Here is a 24,159-nt window from a genome sequence, read left to right as displayed (position 1 = left end):
ACAAAAAAAAAAAAATGTTAAGCACATTATAGTTTTCACAATGCTTTTAAACATTTTTGTATTTCTACCATATACAGATTCGCATCGAAACGTTTATGTAAAGGTAATTGTATCACTTTCAGTTTTAATATTTACTATAATCCTGTGAATTCCCTGATCCTAAAGTTCCCTTACCTTTTTTTTTTTAATTTTACTGGACAGACCAATAGTAACAATAGTTTTACAAGTTTATAATTGAATATTAAAGAGTTTTTGGGTGTGATAAAGACAAAGAATGGGGGTCCCCACACCCAAATCCGTTTTAATACAAATATGTACAAAAAATCTAATACTTCAGCTAAACATGACTCAACAATACCTAATCATAATTGTTTTATGGTATCTTATTTAAGTTAAATTGGTATAGTTGACGTAACCATATTCTATTATTATGACATCTAGAATTTATTCAGCTATTAGTATTTTTTTTTCGTGTAAGTATACCGTTAGTGTTAATAATAAAAAAATGACTAATTTAATGTTTACTATGTTTTATTTTAAAAAACTAAAAATATAACACTGTTATTGTATAATAATGTTTTTTAATTTATGTTTTACAATATTTTTATTGAGCAGAATATTCCATACAAATTTAAAACTAATTCGACTAAATGTTAAAGCGCGCCGTAATTTTAAGTTGAAATATATGTAATTTTTGGGGGTTGAGCTATTATTTTGAACCCGCCTTTAAAAAAAAAAATAATAATAATGTGCATTTTATACCTGCCGAATTGTCGAAAGTCATCGTTGACCTGGGCATAGCTTTTTGTCCGATAACGTTCATCTGCACACATTCACAAAAAAAAAAAACTAGAAAAACTTAACTTAATATTAAAATAAATAAATAACAACACCTAAAGTAAAAACATTATTTTTTTCTTTAAAAGAACTAAGCGTGGTCGCTCGAACGTCAAACCGATTAATACACGATCAAAAGACTGTGAACAGTTATTTGCTGAATTGTTATTAGTGATTTCGTAAAAAAAAAACGATGCACTTAAAAAAAAACAATACAATATCGTTTCAATACGTGAATTGCTTCATTCATTGAGCTAGACTTAAAAATCCAAATGTCTTACACTGCTAAAAAAACTATTGTATTGTCACCGAGGACGTAATTTTTCATTCGTTTATGCTATCATTTTTATATACATTTATAGTAGGTATATAAATATCATATAGTATGGAATGTATGTCCATTCCCAATAATGTGTGTGTGTATATTATACTGACTAAGGATTTTTCTAATACTACTAACGATATTGTTACACAAACATAAATAATAGTAATTACTTCATTGGTTGTTTTTTAACTACATACATTCGTTGTATACAGGTTGATCCATGAAACGCAAGACACTCGTTTTCTCTGAAAATCATTTTTATCAGAGACATTTTAGTTAATGTTATTTTACAGTATTAGTCAATATTGACATTTTAATTTTTTTTTAAATTAATATTAACAGAGTAATGGTGGATTTTTTTCTTTTAGGGTCTGGAGACATTTTATCGGATTTGAGATCAGAAAATTTGATTGGAAATTAACCTGTTCAATGCATGAAAGATAAAATGAAATTAGTCGCAATTTAAAACAAATATAATTTGCACGTGTTTTTATTTAAATTACTAAAAACGTATATATAAATCTACTATTAACTTTTAAAGATTTTATTTCGTTATTGATATTTTAAGGATTTTTAATTTGTTTTATTCACTTTATTTACACGGTAGTCTTTTTTGAGCCAGTTACATTTATTATTTTTAAGGTAATTTTTGTGATTTAATTACTCAATTCGTACTGCACAATTTTTTTGTAAGTACACCTACCCTAATAGTCGTCCATGTGTTATCACCACATACTTTTGGTACAATAGCATTTTACACATTTAACGATTTAGTACCTTCATATTTACATTTTTATAAATTATATTTTTTACAAATCAAGGTAATCGTTAACGTGTGGACGGTGGGAGATCGATGGTTTATTGTAAAATAACATATAAGAAAAAAAAAATTGCATTATTTTTATGACAGTTAATGTATTACGTTAATTAGATCACCCTGTACTTAGGTGACCGGTTGAAGTCCGAATTAAATGATCTATAAATAAAATACAAAATCGTTGTACCTACTTTTAAAATTACAACACAAACAATAATTTACAAATTATAACAAATATTTTATTATTTAATCAGAAGTCTATTTATGCGGTTTACAGTGCGATCTACCTAATAGCATTAACTTACTATTAAAGTCTAAAAGTTACTTGTGTTAACTAAATGTTTTAAATGTTTGTTGTATGGTTTTAATTTTTAAGTATTACAATTTTTTCTGTGGTGGAGGGGAGACTAAAAGGCCGACATTTGATTTAGTAATTAGAAAATAAGCTAAATTGTATTATGAAAATATAAATGCGTAAAGGACAATTAAAAAAACTAAGATGTTTTGGCCTTATAGCAACAAAAAAAAAAAATACCTTAGAAACAGAACCTTTGTGACAGAAATTGGACGAGGTGATAGTAATAAGTGTGGACGTGATGGGGATGGGATGCTAATAAAAGGAAATCGATAATCCCCGGGGCCCGGATAATAGGTAATTGGTAAGGGAATAACATATTATTCTCTATTCTTATTAGAATAAGAGCCGGAAAATCAGCTTATCGTAACACATGTTCATGATATGATGTCTTCCCTCCGAAAGAAGTATTGTTTGAGGTTTGTATTTAAATTTAATTATTTTATGATTTAAAGGATTATTATATTTATTGAGCAGAATTTTCCATACAAATTGTAAACTAATTTGACTAAATGACATTTTTTTGGTGATTTTCTAGATTTTAAAATTTAATTATTATGTGATTTAAAGGATTTAATTTGTTTACCAGTGAGGTAATCATAGTAAAGGTAGGCTGCCGTAAAATAGTAGGTTACATACTATTGTTGTAATGCCTTGTTTGGATTATCTAGTTAAAGCGTTGATTTCGTACATTGATTAGACAAAACTGTTATTATATAAAAAAAAAAAAAAATACCAACGACAATAGTACTTAAACAATAGGTACTGTTCACAATCTACATAAACGATTCATTCTAGACCTACAAATGGATTGATATCAGTTGAATAAATAAAAAATCGATTATATAGTGTCATACCTACTAATTGACCCGAATGATGTTGTTTTGTTTAATTTCAACTATTATTTACATAATAACATTACATACATACAAAGCTAGTGTATGTGCATGATATACTTGATTGTGTGCAAAACACGACAGGTACATTGAAAATGAAATATTTATTTTATTGTCCCTCTCCTCCCCTCCTGTAATATATATTGTGTTCAGGCATAAATTTAAAAGAAAAACTAAGCGCTAATATAAATTCTCCAAATACTTTCGGTAACTTGGTTTCGTATTTCTTAACGGTTGGTCAGACGTCGATTGAAAATAACTTTATATATATAATTATAATTATGATGCCTAGTCCGGAAACGAAAATATTCTCATACGTTTAGTTTTTAAGTATTATTTACACGCATTTGCAATACTTTGCACATTTATTATTGTATAAAAGTTCCATATTAATACGTTATATTCTTCGTGATAACCATCATTGATCTTCTCGATATGCATTACTTACATTATACACTTCAACAACATGGGGTTCAAAAGTTTTACAAGTTCACACATTCACCCTTATAATCGAGAAAAAACTTTTAAGATTTGTCAACTTTAGTTGTTAATATTTTTTAAAACGCCTATTGAAGATTAATTATTTTTACTTGACCGATTTGATAATCTCGAAATTAATTAAAGAATGTTAATAACGGAAAAGTTTGCTCTTTTTATGTCTAAAAAAATATTCATTACTTATTATTTATTATATTATATTATATTTACATTTGCTCATACATAGTTAACTTAACGTTTTATTATTCTAGGTAAATTATGAGTTTATGCACTCATTATTTACCTAGAATACATGTTAATAAATTGAAGTTGAATTAAATGAGTAATTTTTTTTTGACATAAAGAAGCGTTTATATTTAGACAAAACATGTATCATAAAATAATTAATTATACCTCGTGTATTACGTTCAAAGTGAATTTGTCAAGATTTAACGTATTATTTTAGACATAATAGCAGAAATTAAAAATAATTCTAAGACATTTATATTTTCTGTTGTAAAATTACTATTAGCGACAAGATATTATGCGACAAGAATAAAGTTGTAGTGTATTATCAGATAAATTGTTAAATTTCAAATTTATATCACTATCATTGAAATAATTGAGACGAGTGTGGCTAAATTAATCAAATTTAAAATAATATCATTTTTTTTTTTAAATAGGTAGTAGTAAAGATCATGACGTACAGTATATTTTTCAAACATTATATTATGAACCATATTAATTACGAAGGTAGAAGTACTCAAATTGCATTCAATATATGCACTCGACGTTTTCATTGCGAAGCAAATTTTATACTCTCGTTTGAATTAGTCCAGTCATCAATAGAAAAACAAAATATAACACACGTCATGCGGTATGCTAATACACGAGTTTAAAAGTATAAAGGTATTTGTTTTTTTAGGAACGAGCGCAACAGTTCATTGAAAATTAAAAAAATGACATATTTGAGAATAATTTGCCCTGCCTAATTGTTCTAAAACCCTATTTGACACACAAATTATGTCAAAATATATTTGTCATAACACGCTAAAATAAAAAATCTCATCATTATTTTATTTACATCAAAGTTAAATACATTTTTTTCTTAAAAATCGTATAAAAGATTAGTAATATTAGACATACGGGTTTTATGATTAAAAGTTATTAAATCACACGTAATAAAAAAAGTATTAAAAATCAATGGAAAAAATAATAAAATAAAATTGGTTTCTTACCCTATTTACTTCGTTTAATTCAGAACAGATCTTAGAATTTATACAGAATTTTGAGTTTTATTTTAAAACAGAAAAAAAATTAGAAATTTCTGATTTTTCTTTCGCAAGTTGTTTACAACTTTGGAGGTAATCAATCGTAAGACGGCTGAAACATATTTATGTAGTGCAATCGATTTTTATTTTTATAATTAAAATTATAGTTAAGAAATAAAAGTAATACATTTTATTTTTTGTTTTATTTAAGAAATGTTTTCTTATATTTCCTTCACATTGAGTATAATATTTAACATGAAACATTAAATATCACTTGAAATTAAAATTTAAATTCAATCGGACTTAACTGTTCTCAGATTATTCCTACTACCATTGACTATAATTGTAATAGCAATCTGTCAATTACTTGGTTTCTAGTCAGAAAATATTACCCAATTACATTTTTGTTGAACCGAATTAACTTTTAATGTGCGACGTATACAATTAGTAAATACTAAATAATAAATAATTTTGATAATACCGCCTAAATTTCTTATCAATCTTATCACTAATATTATTAGTATCAGTGATTGTGTCTGTTATCAATATCGTTAGTATCAGTTTCATTTTGTGAATCACGTGGATTTACATTTTTTTAACAACAAAAACAATAATAACATTAAACTCATCAAAATGCCCACATGAAGTTCAAAGAAATTAAAAATTACAATTTTTAAATTTTCGTTGTTCTTTAATTATTTTGGTTTTAACGTTTTAAAACTGTTGTTAATCATTCGTTTGGCCTGCCGTATTTAATTTGAAACAATCATGGTAAGTTTAAGAATAATTGTTATTTACCTATATATTACAATCTTATAATTATTGAACAATACATAATATTTTAACTTTGAAATAGGAATTTCGTTACTTAACTGCGTTGTTTATACATATATTAAATACAATATTGCCTACACATTTTTTTTTAGGGTAAACCGAAGCCAAATATAATGACCGTGACCCACCCAAACAGTAGGAAAACCAATCAATTGATTAAAACTAAACACAAGTGAGTTATTGATAGTCTTATTACATTTTTTTTGGTATTTTTATTTTATGTTACATTACGAGATGTATTTTTTTTTAGAATTGCATTTCGGGACAAAAAAAAATTAAACAATTTAGCCAAACCGAGTATTTTGTGTGAAAAACTTTTTTGGTTCAGAGATAACATCGACAACATTATCGAAAAATACACACCACAGTTACTGGCGACGCTGATTGAAAAGTAACGTACTTGTAATTAGTATTATAGTTAATTTTTTCAACTGAAATAGATAAATTTAAACTAATACTACATTTTACTCTTAACATTTGTCACTAAAGGGCGTGTGCAATTGTAGACTGAGAACAGATTTGTGTAGGTTAAAATTTTTTTTTTAACTATCTCATGTAAGGTGTATAATTCTTAAGTAAAAAATTGACAAATTTTAAAGAAAACTAAAATGCTTTCATTTACCGTTAAAAAAAAAAAATTAATAATCAATTCCTTTACATTGGCATTATAACAATTTGGCAAAATCCTACACGCAAACCTCTAAACAATCCACATTATATTATATCCACATTATATTTTTATCATAACCTGTTTAGTATTTAGTTTGGCATAATATTTTTATGTCATAAACAACTTTTTTTTTTAAATATGATGTACATAATCCTAAGTAATGTATCAGTATGAGGCGTATAAACCTACATGCCGCAATTTTCAATAGAAACTAAAAAAAACCTCAATTGAGTAAGTTTTGGATATATCCACGTCACATGTTTTACGCCGACGTTTCGGACTCTGTGCAGAGTCCATCTTCAGGGCAATAGTGGTCTCGACTGTTCAAATCCCGTGACCATACTAAAATGGTATAAACGGTATGTTAGATGAAAATAATATCTGTAATTTTACTTCCATTTCAGTTTTCTTATTACATTTTATAATTAAATATTGCTCATATTATCACTATATTTTAACATTGTTTTTATATACTCAATTTGTTTATGTTAAATATAAATGTTGACTATTTTCTTTTATATTTAAAGAAGTGTATTAATGTACATTTTTACTTGTACGCAGGTATTTAAATAGATTTGAACCCGAGTTGAATGTCATTAAAGCGAGACACAAGGATAAAAACAATCGAAGGTTTGCTAGCCGAGAAGACGTAATTAGACATACTATGGAAAGAGAACGACAGGAATATATCGCTGCTGGCATAGGTAAAACCAAGGTCGATGAACCATAAAATTGATACAAAAAAATGTTAATTTGCAAACAAACATTTAAATCAAAATGATATTGTATTATATTAAAACTATTAATTTGCCAGTTTTTTGGACGTTCAGTTTTCTTTGACACGACTTTTTAAAGATATACTGAATATTTAAAGCTAAGATTAAATACAAAATTGATATTAAACATTTTTTGCTTTGTGAACATGTGTCGTTTTATTTAAGCGGTATTTGACATTTTTCAAATTATATTTTAGTTTTAAGTTATATATTTAAATTATAAAAGTTTTGATATTTTTATTTTACAGAAGTACCCAACATTCTCGACGCTGGACAGTTACTCTACTTGCGTACCTGGGACGGCGACATAAGATATCTACCGAATTTTAAAATTATTAGATTTTCTATGCCAAAGTAATGTTAATTTATTTATTTAGAATCAAAGTAAACTATTAGTAAAAATATGTATGTATTATTTGATTTCTCACAAAAGTTTATACTGCTTAAAGTACGGCGTAAGTTTGAATTTCAAATACAAAAATTACCATCTAAAAATAAATGTGTAAAGTAAATCTCATTTACATTCTTAACGTAATTTTAGGCGTTAAATTTTTATTTTCATCATACAATATTTTATGGTCAAGAGTCAATAAAAGTTAGAATTTGTTAAATATTTAAACGTGAAACGTTTTATAAAAAAAAATTGTTTTGTTGCACCAATAAAAGGAATGTTTTATAAAAATGTAAATAGACTGAGAAATCAAAAATATTGTATTATGTAAAAAAATAATGAAAACAATGCCAAAAATAATGTCACCAAAAAATTGTAATATTATACAATTTGTCAATTATGTAATATGTGCAAAAAACTACAACTTCAGATTATAAAACTACATACTTATAGATTAACCCACTTGACTTGTTTAAAATACTCTTAATAGATATATAACAGTTATTAGTTAAATAATAGTAGTAATAGTTATTAGGTACATTTGTGTCTACTCAAAAAAATAACCCTAAGGCTTTAAATGGGATAGAAGCTTTTTTTGTGTGTCAATGAACCTATAACTTAATAAAAACAATTTTTATCTTGAAATATCGAGTGATTTTAAAATGATATATTTCAGCTTAAATGTTTTTTTTTTAAATTGAAAAATAATAATTAGTTTTGAAACTCCAATTAAATTAAGAACTAAAATTACATGTTAATCAAATGTAAAATAGAATTTAAGAAGGTCAAGGAAGTAAATAGGGTTCAGTTAGGTTAGGGATCTAAAACTTTAGGGACTTCTTATTTGAATAGGCTACTATCAATTTTTGGGACGGAGAGTAATTTAAAAAAATATTCTTTTTAGACACAGTCTAATATATTATTATATATTTATATGGCATTCTGAGTCAAATCACGCGGTCATCGACCCAACCTCCTCAAAACATTTAGAATTTTTTTTTATGAACTTCTTTTGGTCCTTATTCAGACTTTCATTATTTGAAATTTTTATCACTTATATTTCCCTAAAATAGAGGTCTTTTAAGTTATTTCTCACGAAAAATTTATTTCGACAAGTTTAAAAATTCTGAAATTAAATTTTTATCATAAACTCAAGATACTCAAATCAGATCCTATCGTCTAATAACGGAAATGGGTCTAGATTTTTTTTTGTAATAAGTATAACTTGTAGTATGAAGAAAAAGAATGGATTATTTCAGTTTATTTATTTAAAAAAATAAAACTTGTCTTTTTTTGAGTATTTTGGGAGAAAAAGTGAAAAATATGCTTTAAGAATAAAATTTAAAATGATATTATACATTTATTTTCATACCATTTTTCAAAACAATCTAAAATTAGTTTTGACATTAGGTACCCAGTTATAGTGTATATCCCTTCGAATATTACCCCTTATTAGCCCCTTAGAATAAACGGTATTGGCAGCACAACATACACAAACGCCATGACATTCTGTTATCAAAATATTGTTGGCCCGTTTATGGCTAACTTCACGCACATAATGTAATGGACAAATATTTGAAGAAGAATTATAATACGAAAAGTGGTAAATTTCAGTATTAATATTTCACATAAAAATCTTAACTTAAAAAAAAAACATTCAATCATCTTCTTCCTTATCACTCTCCTGTTTTTCATTTTCATCTAACAGACCCAATTCTAGCGTAGTGAGGTCCAAAATTGTGTGATTTCCAATTGTGATCGTTTTTGGTGCTTTGGGAATGTTTTAACTGGTAAACAACTGCTTCCTAGACCACATCAACGTTATGGTTGGATTTTAAAGGAACGACCCAGTAAGTATATATTACGATTTTACGTTTGGATGAGAAATAGCGTGTGTAAAAAAAAAAATTCTATTTCAATCGACGGCCCTGAGGTAGGTACGAAATTTGTCGATGCGAACAAAAATGTTAGATAGAATTACAACAATGACTGCAGTCGCTTGACACATAGTACATGACGTGGTGGCTGCGCAGTTGTTAAAGTAATAGCCTCGGTGGTCGTGAAAAAATAAAAAATAAAAAGGGAAAAAAAATTAAAGAAAGCCGGCAAAAAGTATTTTACGGTCGGCAAAGTTTTTAATATAATATCTTACCCGTGTATTCGGTCTATTTTATTACTTTACGGTTGCGTTATTCACTCGGCCTGCCGGCATGCAAAGTATATCTCCTCGTGGAGACATGACGTGGCAAAGCATTATATTATATCTTTACAGTTTAGGGGGGGTACCCCCTCCCCCCTCCCAAAAAAAAAGAAAGAAATAATGTTTATTGTTGTCTGATGAAAGTGCTAACAAAACAGTAATTCTACGTTTTTATCTTTATAAACAGTTTATACTTAATTCTAGAGTTTCTAGACTAGAAAATTCATTTTTTTACAAATATCCATGATACTGGCCTTGTAAAAGTTTTAGACAATAATTGGAGAGCTGAGTGCTAAAGTGAGCCAAATCAATTATTTTGTATTGTGAGGTTTATTTTCGCAAAATAGGCGTAAAAGTACTATCTTTCAGTGCCACAGCGAACCAAGAACTTACTTCATCTCAATGTCGCGAAATGGCAACATATATCACAGAGTAGATTAGGCGAAAAACAATTTAGGAGCTAATTACTGGATAATTAAATTAACTGCCAATAATGTGATATACCAGTACTATAATAGGTGTAAAATTGATTAGGTGTGTATAAATAATTTGAAAATTATTTTAGTTAAATTGTAACGCAAGTTTTACAAAAATAAATATTTAAAATGTATACAATCAACATAAAAGCCACCGGGTTATAATATGATGATAGTGATTTATAAAATCTAATATATATTGGTTAAATATATTAATAAGGAAATAGGTATAATATTTAATAATAAGAACTATATTTTTTTTAATGTTCCTCGAAAAAGTGAATTCTTTTCCACTTCTTCGTTCGTTGATTTTCAAAGGAATTCCAGGAATCTATTATGTCGGTTTGGTTATTTAATTTGGTTTGGTGAATTTTGTTTTTCCGGAAGCAATTTGAGTAAACTTTGTTTCAAAGACATGTACAAAATACAAAATCGGGAAAATCCTATTACGTTCTTAAATCATAATGCACCACATATAAATTTAGACAATTTAAATTACATAAATTTAAAATAGATTACATAAATTTAAAATAGAACGATAAAAGTATTTATTATTTGAATAATTGGTTAACTTATTTTTTTTTTTACACGTTTTTAATAAATACGAGTGATACTTGTTTTAGCTTCGAGCTGAGAAGGTATTGTTTTTATAACGATGCGTTTTTATTTTTTATATTTTTTGTGTCTGGATCTACGATTTCTTTTAAAATTGCTAAGCCCCTTTTTCCGTGTAGCAAGTAGCAACTCTATAGATCAGAAATCGTACCCGAAATGTACTTTATTGGGCCAAAAATTAAAATATGTACAAATTGTGTAAAATTCGACTTTTTGCAGTTAGATTGGTAGGTTCTTTGGAATCCGCCATATGTAGATATATAATAAGGCTATACCTAACATAAACGACTCTGGAAAATTTGTACTTACATTTTTTTTTTTAAGGGGACTAGTGACAGTCTTACAATTGGGTGTAAATATACCCTTGACATTTCCATTCTGAATAAGTTTTGACTTCCTCTTCATCTCTTATGTGGTGTAGTGTCGGCTTTAAGCTGTTATTATTTTCCAATATTTTAGAATAGTTGAACATTTTTTTTTTTTTTTACAAAATCTATTTTAAAATGAAACCAAATAATAAGAAAACATTTGTCGATATTAAAAAACAATGAAGAGATGATGATAAATTAAAAACTATTTTTTCAGATTAGAAATCGGACTTTGTAGGAACACACAATGATGGAAATTTCAAGGGTCGACTATTTTGTTGAAAATTAAAGCATTTATGGTTTATAGAAGTTGAAAATAATAGAAGAAAAAAAAATCAAAATAGACTCCTCCTCTTTCCTGTGTTAATATAAATGTTTACAAATTTTAGCAATCTTGGTGAAAAGATGCCTATACAAAACCCCTTAATAAATCACAGTTTTTGTAAATTCGATCATCTGTAGATTCACATCGAAGTGTTTTGTGCGAAAGTGATGTCACCACCTTCAGTAATAATAATTCATGCAGACCTGTGACCTTTCCCCCGCCCTACTGTACTGGCTTTTTACTATAACACAATACAGGGGACGAGGTACGGGTTGCGTGTTCGAATACATTACAATATATCTTTATTATCATATATCTGTATAATATATATTATATGTGTGTGGAATTGTTTCGGCTACTTTCTTTCGCCTCTGGCCGTGCATCCATCACGGCCGTCGAAAATAAAAGAAATTGTTTTCCCGTCGCGTTTTGTGCGGCCGGTCCGATAAGACGATTTATATATATATATATATATATAAATGTTTCTATAGAAGAAGTAAGTACGACACTCACTCTATAAAGTCCGGCCCGAAGGACCATGATATGTGCACCTCAGCCTCTCCGCAACAACCCAGGGCGAAACGCTAGAGAAATAGTAGTAAGTAGTTGTGTGTGCTCCATGTCCTATACGTTCCACACACATATAGGTACACACATTGCACACCCAAGAGCGAGGCACGCGGCTGTTGTTGTTGCTGCCCTCGCCGGCGAGACAATGAAAAATGCCGAGTTCGGAAAAACGCCCGCATAAATCGTTTATTTTTCCCGTTTCCGTTCGCTTTCTCTCTGTCGCACTTGTTTCTCACCCTTTCTTATTTTCCTCGCATATACGACCAAACCGTATTGTCGTAACCGAGAAATCGAATGTGTTTTATTACTGTTTTACACCATCGAAAGGGCGATACAAACACACACACACAAATACACCCATAATATATATACAGGACGTCACGTAACATTCAGGATGCTATATGGGTACAAAAAATGGTATTAATTTTTATTTTTATTTTAAAATTATCAAAAATAGAACTCGTATCTCATTAAAAAATTGTCTTTTGAAAAAAATAATGTCAGATTTGAAATCGGGAGAAAAAGTCTTGTTGAATTGTTATGTAACACGATGTTTTGGTATCTGGCCACATTTGCGTCCACCGAGTGGCCGGCATGTGACCGAAACCAACATAATATGGTAAGTGACACATCATCATCAGTTTATTCTCAATTCAGAGTCGTTAGAATTATTTTATATTAAATTGTGTGTCGCATGCCGGCCACTCAGTAGCCACTTGGTGGACGCAAATGTGGCCAGATACCAAAAAATCGTGTTACATATCAATTCAACAAGATTTTTTCATTAGACATTTTTTTAATGAAATACGAGTTCTATTTTAAATAATTTTAAAATTAAAAAAAAATTAATACCATTTATTGTACCCATATAGCATCCTGAATGTCTCATTTGAAGCTCGGTAGAACTTTACGTGACACCCTGTATATAGAACCGATTTCGTTGTCGTCATCACCGCCACATAACCATTTGCCGTAAATATCGAAGATAATTTAAATGGTGTTACAGTTGCAGCAAGAGGCATTGCTAGCACCCACAGGCTGTATAGTTAGCCGTATAAGAGTAAAAAAAAAAATAATTCACGGTAAATAGTTATGATTAACTATTTACTCGAATATATATATGTATATATATTGTTGTTACATTTAACAAAGAGGACGGGGGTATAAAAAGGACGTGAAAAATATGATAAATCGTGGAGGGTAGCGCGTCAGTTGTAGATTTTATAAGACGGGGTAGTGAGGCCAAGAATGCTATATACATAGGTCGAAATGTTGGGCAGTACACGAAAAAAAATTTAACAGAGAATAAGTGTAGTGGAGATGAGAATGCCAAGATGGATAGAATAAGAAATGAATACATAAGGGACAGTCTAGAAGTTGCATCAATTGTGGGGAAATCAGAGAGAGAATAGGATATTAGCTCATGTTATGAAGAGAGATGAGGTAGAGATAGTGAGAGTTGTTATGAAAATGAATGTTGAGGATAAGAGAGGAAGAAGAAGACCGGTTATATGAGGATTTGAACAAGATGTAGAAGGTCGAGTTCTATGGAGGTGTAGGTCTAAGGACTAAGGTGGCCGACCCCATGTAGTTGGGAATGTAAGGCGAAGTTGAAGTGGAAAAAAAAAAAAATAAAATACCTTTTTTGTTTCTGCATTAGCCTCCATTTTGTTTAGGGTAAGATCTATTGAAAAACCAGTAGGCACAGTGTAAACCGTGCTCAGTCTAAACCAAGTATCGTAAACGGTATAAATTAGCAAAGTTGGGCCAAAGTACTTATTAAATCTGAAAGTGATTTCCACACTATCAAATGTTTCGTTGCGAATCTATGTACAGTAAGAGTCCTAGGTCAGGGCCGTCGAGTAGGTATATCATATTAGTATTGTCCGTATAACCATTTGTCGAAGTACACTGAATATTGAGAGGAAAACTGTACGGTCTGACTATTTTTGTAGGGTTTCCGTATACAATCCTATTGTTTATTTAATTTGTTTGGTTTGAAAATAATCGAGTTGTGTTAAATCTATTGTATTAGTTTAAAAAAAAAAAAAAACTAACCGTGCTAGATTTTCAAAGGGAGACGCCGTTTGTTCTACCACAGCGCAAAACTATTGTGTAAACAATCTATTGTACATTGATCGCTAATTAAAACATAACAAAAAACACCATTATTTTTCAAGCGTAAGCTGTAAGTTTTTAAGACAAACTCTTATGCTCCGACGATCAAATACAAGTTCCGAGTCTGTTAGCGGAAATTCGTTTATTTCGAATATTATAAAACAGCAGCGTTTTGAGTAATGCATATGGTTCATAATTATTTGTCTCTGAAGTAAACCGATTTCAGTTGAATTTTTTTCAACTTTAGTTTTGGATAGTTATTCTTAATGTGGGAATATCCGTTTTAGGAGATAATATCATCATAATGGAAACAAGGGAGAGAAAAAGGTTTTTGACCACCGTAAAACATTAAATAACCTTTATACATAACCCTCCTAACCATTATTTTCCACTACATTTTTATTACATTTTTCTATTTTATCGGGATTGTCTTGCGTTTACCGATCGCAAATACTTAAACTTTCTCTTTGCGTTCACACCTACTGTATATAGCTGAAGAAGTGGACCGGCCATTTTTAATGTCTGTAAACGGTATAAAAACGTCTCGCGGCTTATCCGCGTGTCTGGCAAAAGTCGAGTGTCAAGAAAACTTTACCTCTCCTACCTACCGGTCACGTTTATATTAATAGTGATATTTATACCTATACATTTTTTTTTTCTGTGGCCGTAAAGCAAAAAGAATAAAATTAAAACTTCTCTATTGGGGGGGGGGGGGGGGGTGAAAAAAATTATGACCGTTTTTCGACGCCCCGAGAGAATTCCGAGGGAACGTATATAAATTCCGAGTGTCCGCCGAAAATTCGGTTTTTATTTATTTTATTATTATTATTTTTTCCCCGTATTGCCTTTACGCCAGGCCACGTCGTCGGACGGGATACGAAATTTAATTAATAATTTATCGTCCTCGGCCGTGGTAGCGGCAGTTGGTGACAATAGCCACCACCCCTGCCAGCACCTTCCAATACGGATCCGTTTTTCCCAGGGATACTTTCTACACTGTGTATACGAAGGCCAACGGGGATATTGTTTTTTAATAAACGATCGCCGTCTCCGCCGGTCGAGTCGTATCTACACCGGAAATGAAAACTGTTAAATAATATAATGTATTTCTCTATAATATTTGAAAAACAACAGCAACGTATATAGACGGTGAAAACGCGTTTAAAAAAGAAATATTTCCCTCAAAGCGGAAACACGTTGGATCATGAATATGTCGTCTCAGCTGATTCTCTTAACAACTGTTTCCTCTATCTAGTTTTTTTAACTAGCCAACTGGATATGTTATTGTGCTGGGCACAACTAATCTCATGTCGCCATTGCCATGTCATCACCATTTTTCGCGTTACACTTTCACAGTGATAAAAGATAAAATATCAATGATTAAATGTTTTTCCGTGGACCGAAGAATGTGTTTCTTGCATGTTTCTTACTACTATATACAGATTCGCATTGAAGCGTTTGATTGTGTTGAAATCACTTCGAATATAAGCATTGTCTTAACCCTACATTACTAACTTCTTCTGTACTAAATTGTACTAGGTTTGGACTGTAATTGTTTAGACTATGCTTTTTGTTTGGTGTATGTTGACTATGAATATGCTTGTTTATACTGTGCTGGTTTTTGCTGTATTAAGTTTAGACTGTTTTGGGTTCTACAGTAACTTGGTTTTACTGGTATATGTATTTTTCTTTTCGCTATTTTCCCCAAAAACCAATACCTTCTTAGCACAACATCGAAGCTAAAAAATAAGAGAGGAAATCGGAACAAAAAAAAAAAAAACGAAGAAGTGGAAAACTACCTTTGTTAAGTCAAACATTACCGGCGACACCTGCGACACGCGGTTTACACCAACAAATCACATCAGGATTTTTATATTAATTTTTTGCTTTACATTCTACCGCTTTTGGCTTTGTACCACCGTTATTATCATTTTTTTCCCGGCTTGTCGTGAAATTTACTGGCGCCCATTAAAAATCTCAACGTCCACGTCGGTAAATCACAAACGAAAATATAAAAATTTATACGTATGTATATACTTTTATAATAATATTATTATTATTGTATAGGCGTGTTGTACGACGGTGCGCGGGGATAAAAGTCAGACGTTATCCTTCAAAGTCCTTGATTTATTACCGGTTATCATATTATACGGTCGCGGTAGGTACGTGATCGCATATGGGGATGATCTCTTACATTAGACAAAAAAAAAATAATAATACCATCAACTGTTAGTCACGATAGACTCTATGGCTCGGGTACTCGTCTCAAGTATATGCAAACAAGCTTTTCGGGTCAAGACGGTCGACATAAGACACACGACCGTCTCGTGTCCGACGTCGACCATAATAGACGGTCAACATAATACACCTATACATTATTATATTACTATTGCCGGGTACGTTATTATATATTGTATTACAAATGGCAAAAAACTGCCCACGTCATATTTGTACACGTTTGCCGTGAATAATAAAAAAATTAAATTATTATCCGAACTCGCATAATAATATTGTTATTCCGCATTGGGGCTCCGAGTCAATGTCACGTATGAAACCTGAAAAAAAAAATAAAACCAAAAATACACAAAGCTCACGAGTGAGAGGGATTTGCCGTCGTCGAAGGGGATGAACAAAACCACCACCAATCCAACTACCGAGGAATGTGATGAGCAAACAGAAAATGTCTATAGTGTTATTGTTGTTGTTGCTGTTGCTGTTATTATTATTATTATAATGTCACGAACATAATGATAATATTATTTCTACATACACATACATAACCGTGTAATCCAACACGAGCTGATCGGGGGAGAAAAAAATATGTACGTACGTCCGAATACAACAGCTGTGATTTATATTCTCCATACATTTATACAATTTTACAGCCGCTCAACAATGATGTATTTCGAAAACGTAATAATTAATATTGTATTACACACTCAAATTTCAACGGAAGTGTTTCACCGGCATTTGATGTACATAATAGTATTATGATATAATGAGTGAAGTTACATTTTTCTAACAAAATTGTGGCAATTTTTTTGTGTTATATTTTGTTGGGAAATATAAAAAGAAATAAGAGTGGGTCTACGAATTTTTGAAAACCGAAATACCTACGATACACAGGCGTGACCAAACCTTGGCAGTTTGTAAAATAACAATTATTATTATAATATAATATAATTTATTGATATATTTTTTTTAATATAATTTATTTATTAAAAAAATAAAATAATAATAATAATTTGCAAATAATATGTTATTTGAAACACATTTGTGTAGTCTGTATAATTCAATTTTTTGAAAAAGATAAATTAATAAATATTTTATTTTATTATTTGAACTTGTACTTAAATTATATCATAACTTTTATTTTAATAAAAAATAATTGAAGTCAAAAGATAAAAGTGAATTTTAATAATTTTTAATTTTACTTTAAAATTCATTAAACAATTTTTTTGCTGAAATTATTATTTGAGATTTTGTTGAAATAATAATAATTTTATTGTAAATTGTTATAATAACTAGAAACGTACATTATAAACTGATAATACCTCTGATGATATATTTTACAAAACATAATATTAACAGAACACAAATTCTTAGGAACTTTAGATAGTAGGTACTAGGTAGATATATTTGCCTTTAATTACATACGCTAACTGAAAAGAAAAGAATATATTTTTTGTAAGCTACTTTATTACTTACGTTATATATATATACATATAAATTGTCTTAAGAACAAAAATTAAAAAAACATTACCTACAGTTCCTCTTAAATTTAAAATATTTATTAAAATTAAATAATTTTATAAATTTGTTCAACCCATTTTTTTTGGCTTTTATCAAATATCGACATAAAAAAATAGTCTTCTTCCATCCAATAATTTATTTTACCGGTAAAAGTGTTAAGATTCGTAGAAAAAGTAGAATATGTCACACTATTACAACCTCAATAAAAAATTTACACTTTATAGCCATTAAATTGAATATGATTTTATTTGATTCATACAATTTAAGTAAAAAATAAACATTGACTAACCTAACCTAACCTACGCAAACACAAAAAAACAAATTTTTCTTCAAACGTGGACCATACAAGTCACCCTTGTTTCTATGCTGTGTAATGCATACATAAAATGTACCTACTCACTAGCAATGTGTAAAAACCTTTTAAAATTCGGAACCACAAATTATAAATTTTATAGCTAAATGAAAATACAAAATCAAACGAACATTGCCAAATGACGAAATCACACGCTATTGTGTATTTTGACCCCTTTTTATATGATACAATAGTATTGTTTTATATTATCATACTTTGAATCCAAACGGCCAAACCGCTCAAAAATCCCGAATGTGGACCGGAAACAGAAGGGTTTATTATTCCTTCCTGTGAAAGCTATATTTTTTTTCATTAAAATATTCGATCTTCTACAAATTTGACGGTAAAACTTGTTTTTTTTTTACCCATATGCGGTCCGAAAAAAACAATATCGAATGGTCAGTATTTTTTTAATGCGTTCACGTTTGCTACGTTCTTTTTTTTATCATATTTTTATAACTGAAATATGATATACTTCTAACAATAGCCTATTGTTTGATTATTTGTTTGTAATTAGTCACTAAGGGCGACCGCTATAAAAAGTTTACTAAAAAAAAAGCATTTGTTTTAGGTCTTCTCGTCATAACTAGTACACTAAATATTTATTTTGGATAATTTTTGATAGCTTGGATGTAAGAAATGTCTAAAACGTTAAAGTTTAAAATTCAAAATTCTTGTTTCTAGTTATTTCGAAAATGTTATTTATTGTGTTGTTATTTATTGTGTTGTTCTTTTTTTTTTTTTTTCTGATACTAACTTTTCTAATTTATTATCGTTATAATAGCTGTTATTCATTTTTTTTTTTTTTTTGAGATAAAACATCACCGTTTCTAACATCTTATGGTAAATAAATTGTTGTTGTATTATACAAATTTGATACTTTATACAAAAGACTAGAGGCTTTTCAGTTTTTGAGATAACCGTATAGTATATGTTATAACCCCATTCTAGATCTACCTTTAGACTAATTTCAGATCTTAAGCCCTAAAGCTACATCTAAAAAAGCGAAAAAAAAAGAGTTTTCACCATTTCTGGGGAAAAGGGTTTTGTTATTTGCTAACGTATATTGATGATACTACGACTAAAGAGTATTCCATACAAATTGGGAACTTGTACAACTATTTTAATTGATTTCAGGTACGATTTCTGATCTATGAATTCCCCACGTGAAGGAATCGGTTCAGTAGTTTAGAAGATACTGTGGGTTCAGACATACATAAAAATAAAGTAGTTCATTGTAGCTCCGAACCGAAGATATTTTAATCTATCGAAATTAGATTACCCATAAACATGTTAACTAAAAATCAGGTTGCCACCATTTATTGATGTGAGTTTTGTTTGTAACATTTTGTTTTGAAAGGATAACTGTATGTTTATTAATATTTATTAAAAGCCGTACGTTGGGTTCATTGCCTTCATTCATTCTGACAGAACGTGAAAGATAAATTAAGATTTATTATATAATGCCTTTGCCGTATTATATTCCTATTGTACTTGACTCATAAGTTTGTACTTACTTAAGTTGTTGTATATACTTTTTTTAAAGAACTATATTGCTTTTATTACCTCACGTCTTATCCGTATAATTTTCTATAAAGTTATTGCAATTGTTCACTTGACTTTAAACCAAACGTGCTCGAGTCGGAGGAATTTTCACTTCTGTACTATTTTATTACCTCGCCGATTTACATTTTAAAATTATTATTATACCTTGAGTTTGTCAGACCTTATACCAACGTATTGTTGTATACAATTTTGTATAAGTATTCAATATAAAGGATATTTTATGAGCCACCCATTTTTTTTCTAGGAAATAATTGTTTTAGCAAAAACGTTTCATGTACCTATTTTTAAACTTTTTCTTTGATGATTTTTTTTACATTTCGAGATATTATATAATATTGTTGTTTTCTTGTCTATATTAGTAGGTCAGTTAACGGTATAAAAGTTAGAACATACAGCGTGGCAAACATATAATTATTTTGAAACAATTTTTCTGAAAAACTATGTCAACGATTTTTCTTTTTAGTAAAATTGAGTCATTGTGTTAATGAATGTGTTGGTTCGTTAAAAATACATTAAATGTGCGTATTATTTTTATGCATTTATGCACCAATAGGTATGCATGCAATTAGCCAGGGCTCGGAACTTTATGCGCTAAAATACAAAGAAATATGTGAAATATGTATAAAAAACGTAAATATGCAATTATTTTTTTTTTTATAAAATATGCATTCATATTCATAAGTCTTGAAAATTTCTAATTATTCCAAAATTGTAACTCGTAAAAATATGTGCGATATTTTTATTATTAAAAAAAATATTTTATCTTTTAATTAAAGTTAAATATCATAACTACTTAAATATAATAAAAAATAATAAATATAACAACGCGTTGTTTAATTATTTATTAATAAAAATAAATAATTCATTTTCTATAATTTATAATTTCCTTTGTAGATTTTGATACAATAATTGTCGAGTCATAAAAATAAAATTACCGTATCCTATACAGTAAATAGGTACTGTATCATGTTATTATTTTTATAAGAATTACACTGAATGATGAGATGTTTTTTTTCAAATTGAATCAAACGCTCCTATAGTATAGTATTCATATTATAATAAATATTAGATAAAACCTGGCCGATCATTACAACCAATTCTTGGTAAAAAACGATGGGGTGGCGTGCAATTGCAACAACTAAAGTGACAGCTCTTGTTAAAAATAAATCTTTTATCGTGAAAAAATATTAAAGAAGACGGGTCCCGTTCGTTACAATCAATACTAGTAGGATAATCAAAACATTGACGACGCGACGGTTCTTTGTTTTTTAATTCGATTATTTTTTATTGAAAATTTGTTTTGTTTGACATTTCTAAGCAAGATAATATGCATTAATATACATAAAATCTTTAAATATGCAAAATCAAATAAATTTGGTTAAATATACACAAATATACAATATTTTTTATTTTTTTTATTCGAGCTTCGTGTATTATAAAATAAAATTGTGTCAAATCAGATTTCGAACCGCTTTCTATGAAACATGCAAATGCATAAAGTTCCAAGCCCTGTCAATTGCTCTTCCAGTATGCAAATATAATTTGGTGTATAAATTCGGTGAGCTATGATTCGCTGACATTTCGAACCACGTGGATACAGTATGTTGAAACATGCAAATGCATATAACTCCGGTCTCTATTAGAATAGTATTATTTTGTTCTTGGAACAATCTCATGAACTCGATTTTCCGGAAGAATCTTTTAAATAACTGTCTAAAATAGTTCCTAAATCAGTAATAAATGCATGTGCCAAATCGAAGTTTATTATAATTATTTTTGGCATGTCTCAAAAATTATTCGTTTAAGGTGTATTAACGGAAATGTTAACGAAAATCAGAATCATTAATATACCTACTTTAGTAAAAAAAAGGTGAAAATATCAATTAATAGCTATTTTCTAACACTCCTGGCTCGTCCCAAGGTCTATATGACTGACCCTTTCAAGGCCAATCCTGACATAGTGATAGGTCACTTTGAAAAAAGTGACATTGAAATAATATGGCAGCATTGTCTGTTAAAGGATGAATTTTTGTAGAAATACCATTCGATTAACCGCAAACTATGGAAATCATATTTAAGGTGTGTCCCAATATTGATTGACAAGTATAAGATACATTGTTATCAAAAATAATATGTATTCAATTATTTATTTAATTAGGAAAAAACCAAAAAAAAATAGTTCAATTTGGTATTAAAATAAATTCAATAATACAAAAATAACCATTATTGCATTACCTTTTTATACATTTAATAACGATTGAATTGACAATTTACCAATAGTTAATTTTTCAATTAATAAATGATTATGTGAAATAATAGGTATGTTTTTCATAAATTTTCAACGGTGACTTTTTTATTTTTTTATTTGGTATATACAATCTATAGTACAACTACAAGGTATAATGAGTATATATGATAATTATGATTATAATAACGTGTTTGGTTCAGTATTTTTATAAGGTTTCCTGGCATGTTAGATAACGCTAGGTTCTTAGCCAGAATGTTAGGATGATTGGATAGGGAATTCCGGTACCTGGTATACAGTGACTTAAACATTTAATTTTTCCGTGCTCTGAAACTAATATATGTAAAAATTATAAGGTAACTGAAATTTGGATTAGTTTGGTCATGTTTGCTCTAGGAGATGTGTTTAGGTTCGATGAGACATCTGAGAGATTATTGATTTTAAAATGTATTTCTCTTCCAAATACCATAATAATTTAATAAATCGTAACTAAAAGTTAAAGTTTCAAGAATACAATTCCACCAAAGTAGCATGCATAAATTAAAATATAACATTAAAACAACAATTCAAGTTGCAACGTCATAAATCAGTCGTATAATAATTAGGGTTAATATTAATTATTGTGGTAGGTTTTGTTATGACCAAATGTGTAATTCAACCGACTCGTTCCGAATTACAGCGACCGTAAATTTTAACGGCGTGTAAAGTAAAATAAATTATGAAAGTATAATTTAAGGTATTAGTTGCAGTTAAAAAAAAAAAACTTTGAAATGGTCATTTGTATTATATGTTTTTATCCCGTATAATCCTTACTGCATATCGTGCATACGAGCGGTACCGTCTACATTTTACTGATGTTTTTTCCCATAAAGACTATTCGAAAAAGGTATTTGTACTGCATTCGAATTGCGCATGATAACTAATTAGTGCAATGATCATTTTAGTTTAGTTATGAGTGCAGCAACTCGAGATAATAGGTATATAAATCAAAAGCTAATAAAATTTACAGCGGAATTCCAGCAGAAGCAGTTTACAAAACGTCTGTTTTAACATAGATTATAATAATATTATTTAAGTTCAGAGAACACAATTATAGGACAAGTAATTTACCAAATACGTCAACTTGCGGTTAATGTTAAACAGACTGTTAGTGTTATTTTGTTTATCTTTAACGCCAATCTGAGAGGTATTTTATGGTATAATTTAATTTTTTTACTTGCATGCTATTATAGTACTATATACTTTACGTATTTTTAAAAACAAAATTTTCAACTTTATATCACTTGAATTGTATCGAAACGTCTAGTTTATAAATAAATTCGCAACTTGCCTATTTAAAATACTATTTAATAGTAAACATTCGTCCTGAACAGCATTAAAACTAAATAGCGTTGGCATTTTATAAATGTATTACCACTACTGTGCTTACCAGTCGTGAGTACATTGGTTGCTGGCTGAAATGTGTGTTACTATGCTAAAACGGCTGCGATAACAACCGTCTCAGACTTCAGTTGTTTTTCAGCTTTTCACGAGCAAACGACATTTTTGTTGGAAATACAGTTTTTGCGTTTCAAGTATTATATCTAATATTCTGAAATATGTGCTCTATGGAGAAGATTTTGTGGGCCGGCGGCGCCGTTCTAACGGTAACTGGCGGCGGTTACCTGCTCTATAAGGTACGCGTATGAACATACATATTGTTTGATGACATGTTCAACGACACACCTTCGACCAGGGCTCGCTGTTTTGTCAGTGTCAGCACAATAGTTATTAGTTTAAATAAAAATTGTTCTCGTGTTCAAGGCCAAAAAGAAATGGTGGGACGCGGCACCGGTAGAACCCGCATCGGTAGAACTTGCACCGGTAGAACTTACACCGGCTGAACTTGCACCGGCTGAACCCGCACCGGTAGAACTTCCATC

At 29.4% G+C, this 24,159-nt stretch overlaps 2 protein-coding genes across 2 annotated transcripts in view; one reads left to right on the top strand and one right to left on the bottom strand.

The window, feature by feature from the left end:
- LOC126846369 (serine protease nudel) overlaps positions 1-23,696 on the bottom strand; it is a 38,021-nt gene extending 14,325 nt beyond the window's left edge. The window contains exons 1-2 of the mRNA XM_050585713.1: positions 23,667-23,696; positions 763-823 (exon numbers count right to left, since the gene is read on the bottom strand). Coding sequence (XP_050441670.1) covers positions 763-823; positions 23,667-23,681 — 76 coding nt within the window. The 5' untranslated portion in view covers positions 23,682-23,696. The remainder of the gene's footprint in view (positions 1-762; positions 824-23,666) is intronic.
- LOC126846389 (translation machinery-associated protein 16) lies at positions 5,547-7,757 on the top strand. The gene is made up of 5 exons (XM_050585747.1): positions 5,547-5,749; positions 5,905-5,984; positions 6,063-6,203; positions 7,044-7,186; positions 7,507-7,757. Exons 1-5 carry the CDS (start codon positions 5,747-5,749, stop codon positions 7,614-7,616), a joined length of 477 nt encoding a protein of 158 aa, XP_050441704.1. The 5' UTR covers positions 5,547-5,746; the 3' UTR covers positions 7,617-7,757.
- Positions 23,697-24,159: the final 463 nt, after the last annotated feature.

The sequence above is a fragment of the Adelges cooleyi genome, unplaced genomic scaffold, assembly GCF_023614345.1.
Source record: "Adelges cooleyi isolate 19-005CV unplaced genomic scaffold, UGA_ACOO_1.1 ACOO_flye_CR_arks_rails_tigmint_CR_PRNA_9, whole genome shotgun sequence".
In the NCBI taxonomy this organism is placed as follows: Eukaryota; Metazoa; Arthropoda; class Insecta; order Hemiptera; family Adelgidae; genus Adelges; species Adelges cooleyi.
This window is presented reverse-complemented; position numbering and strand designations above follow the sequence as displayed.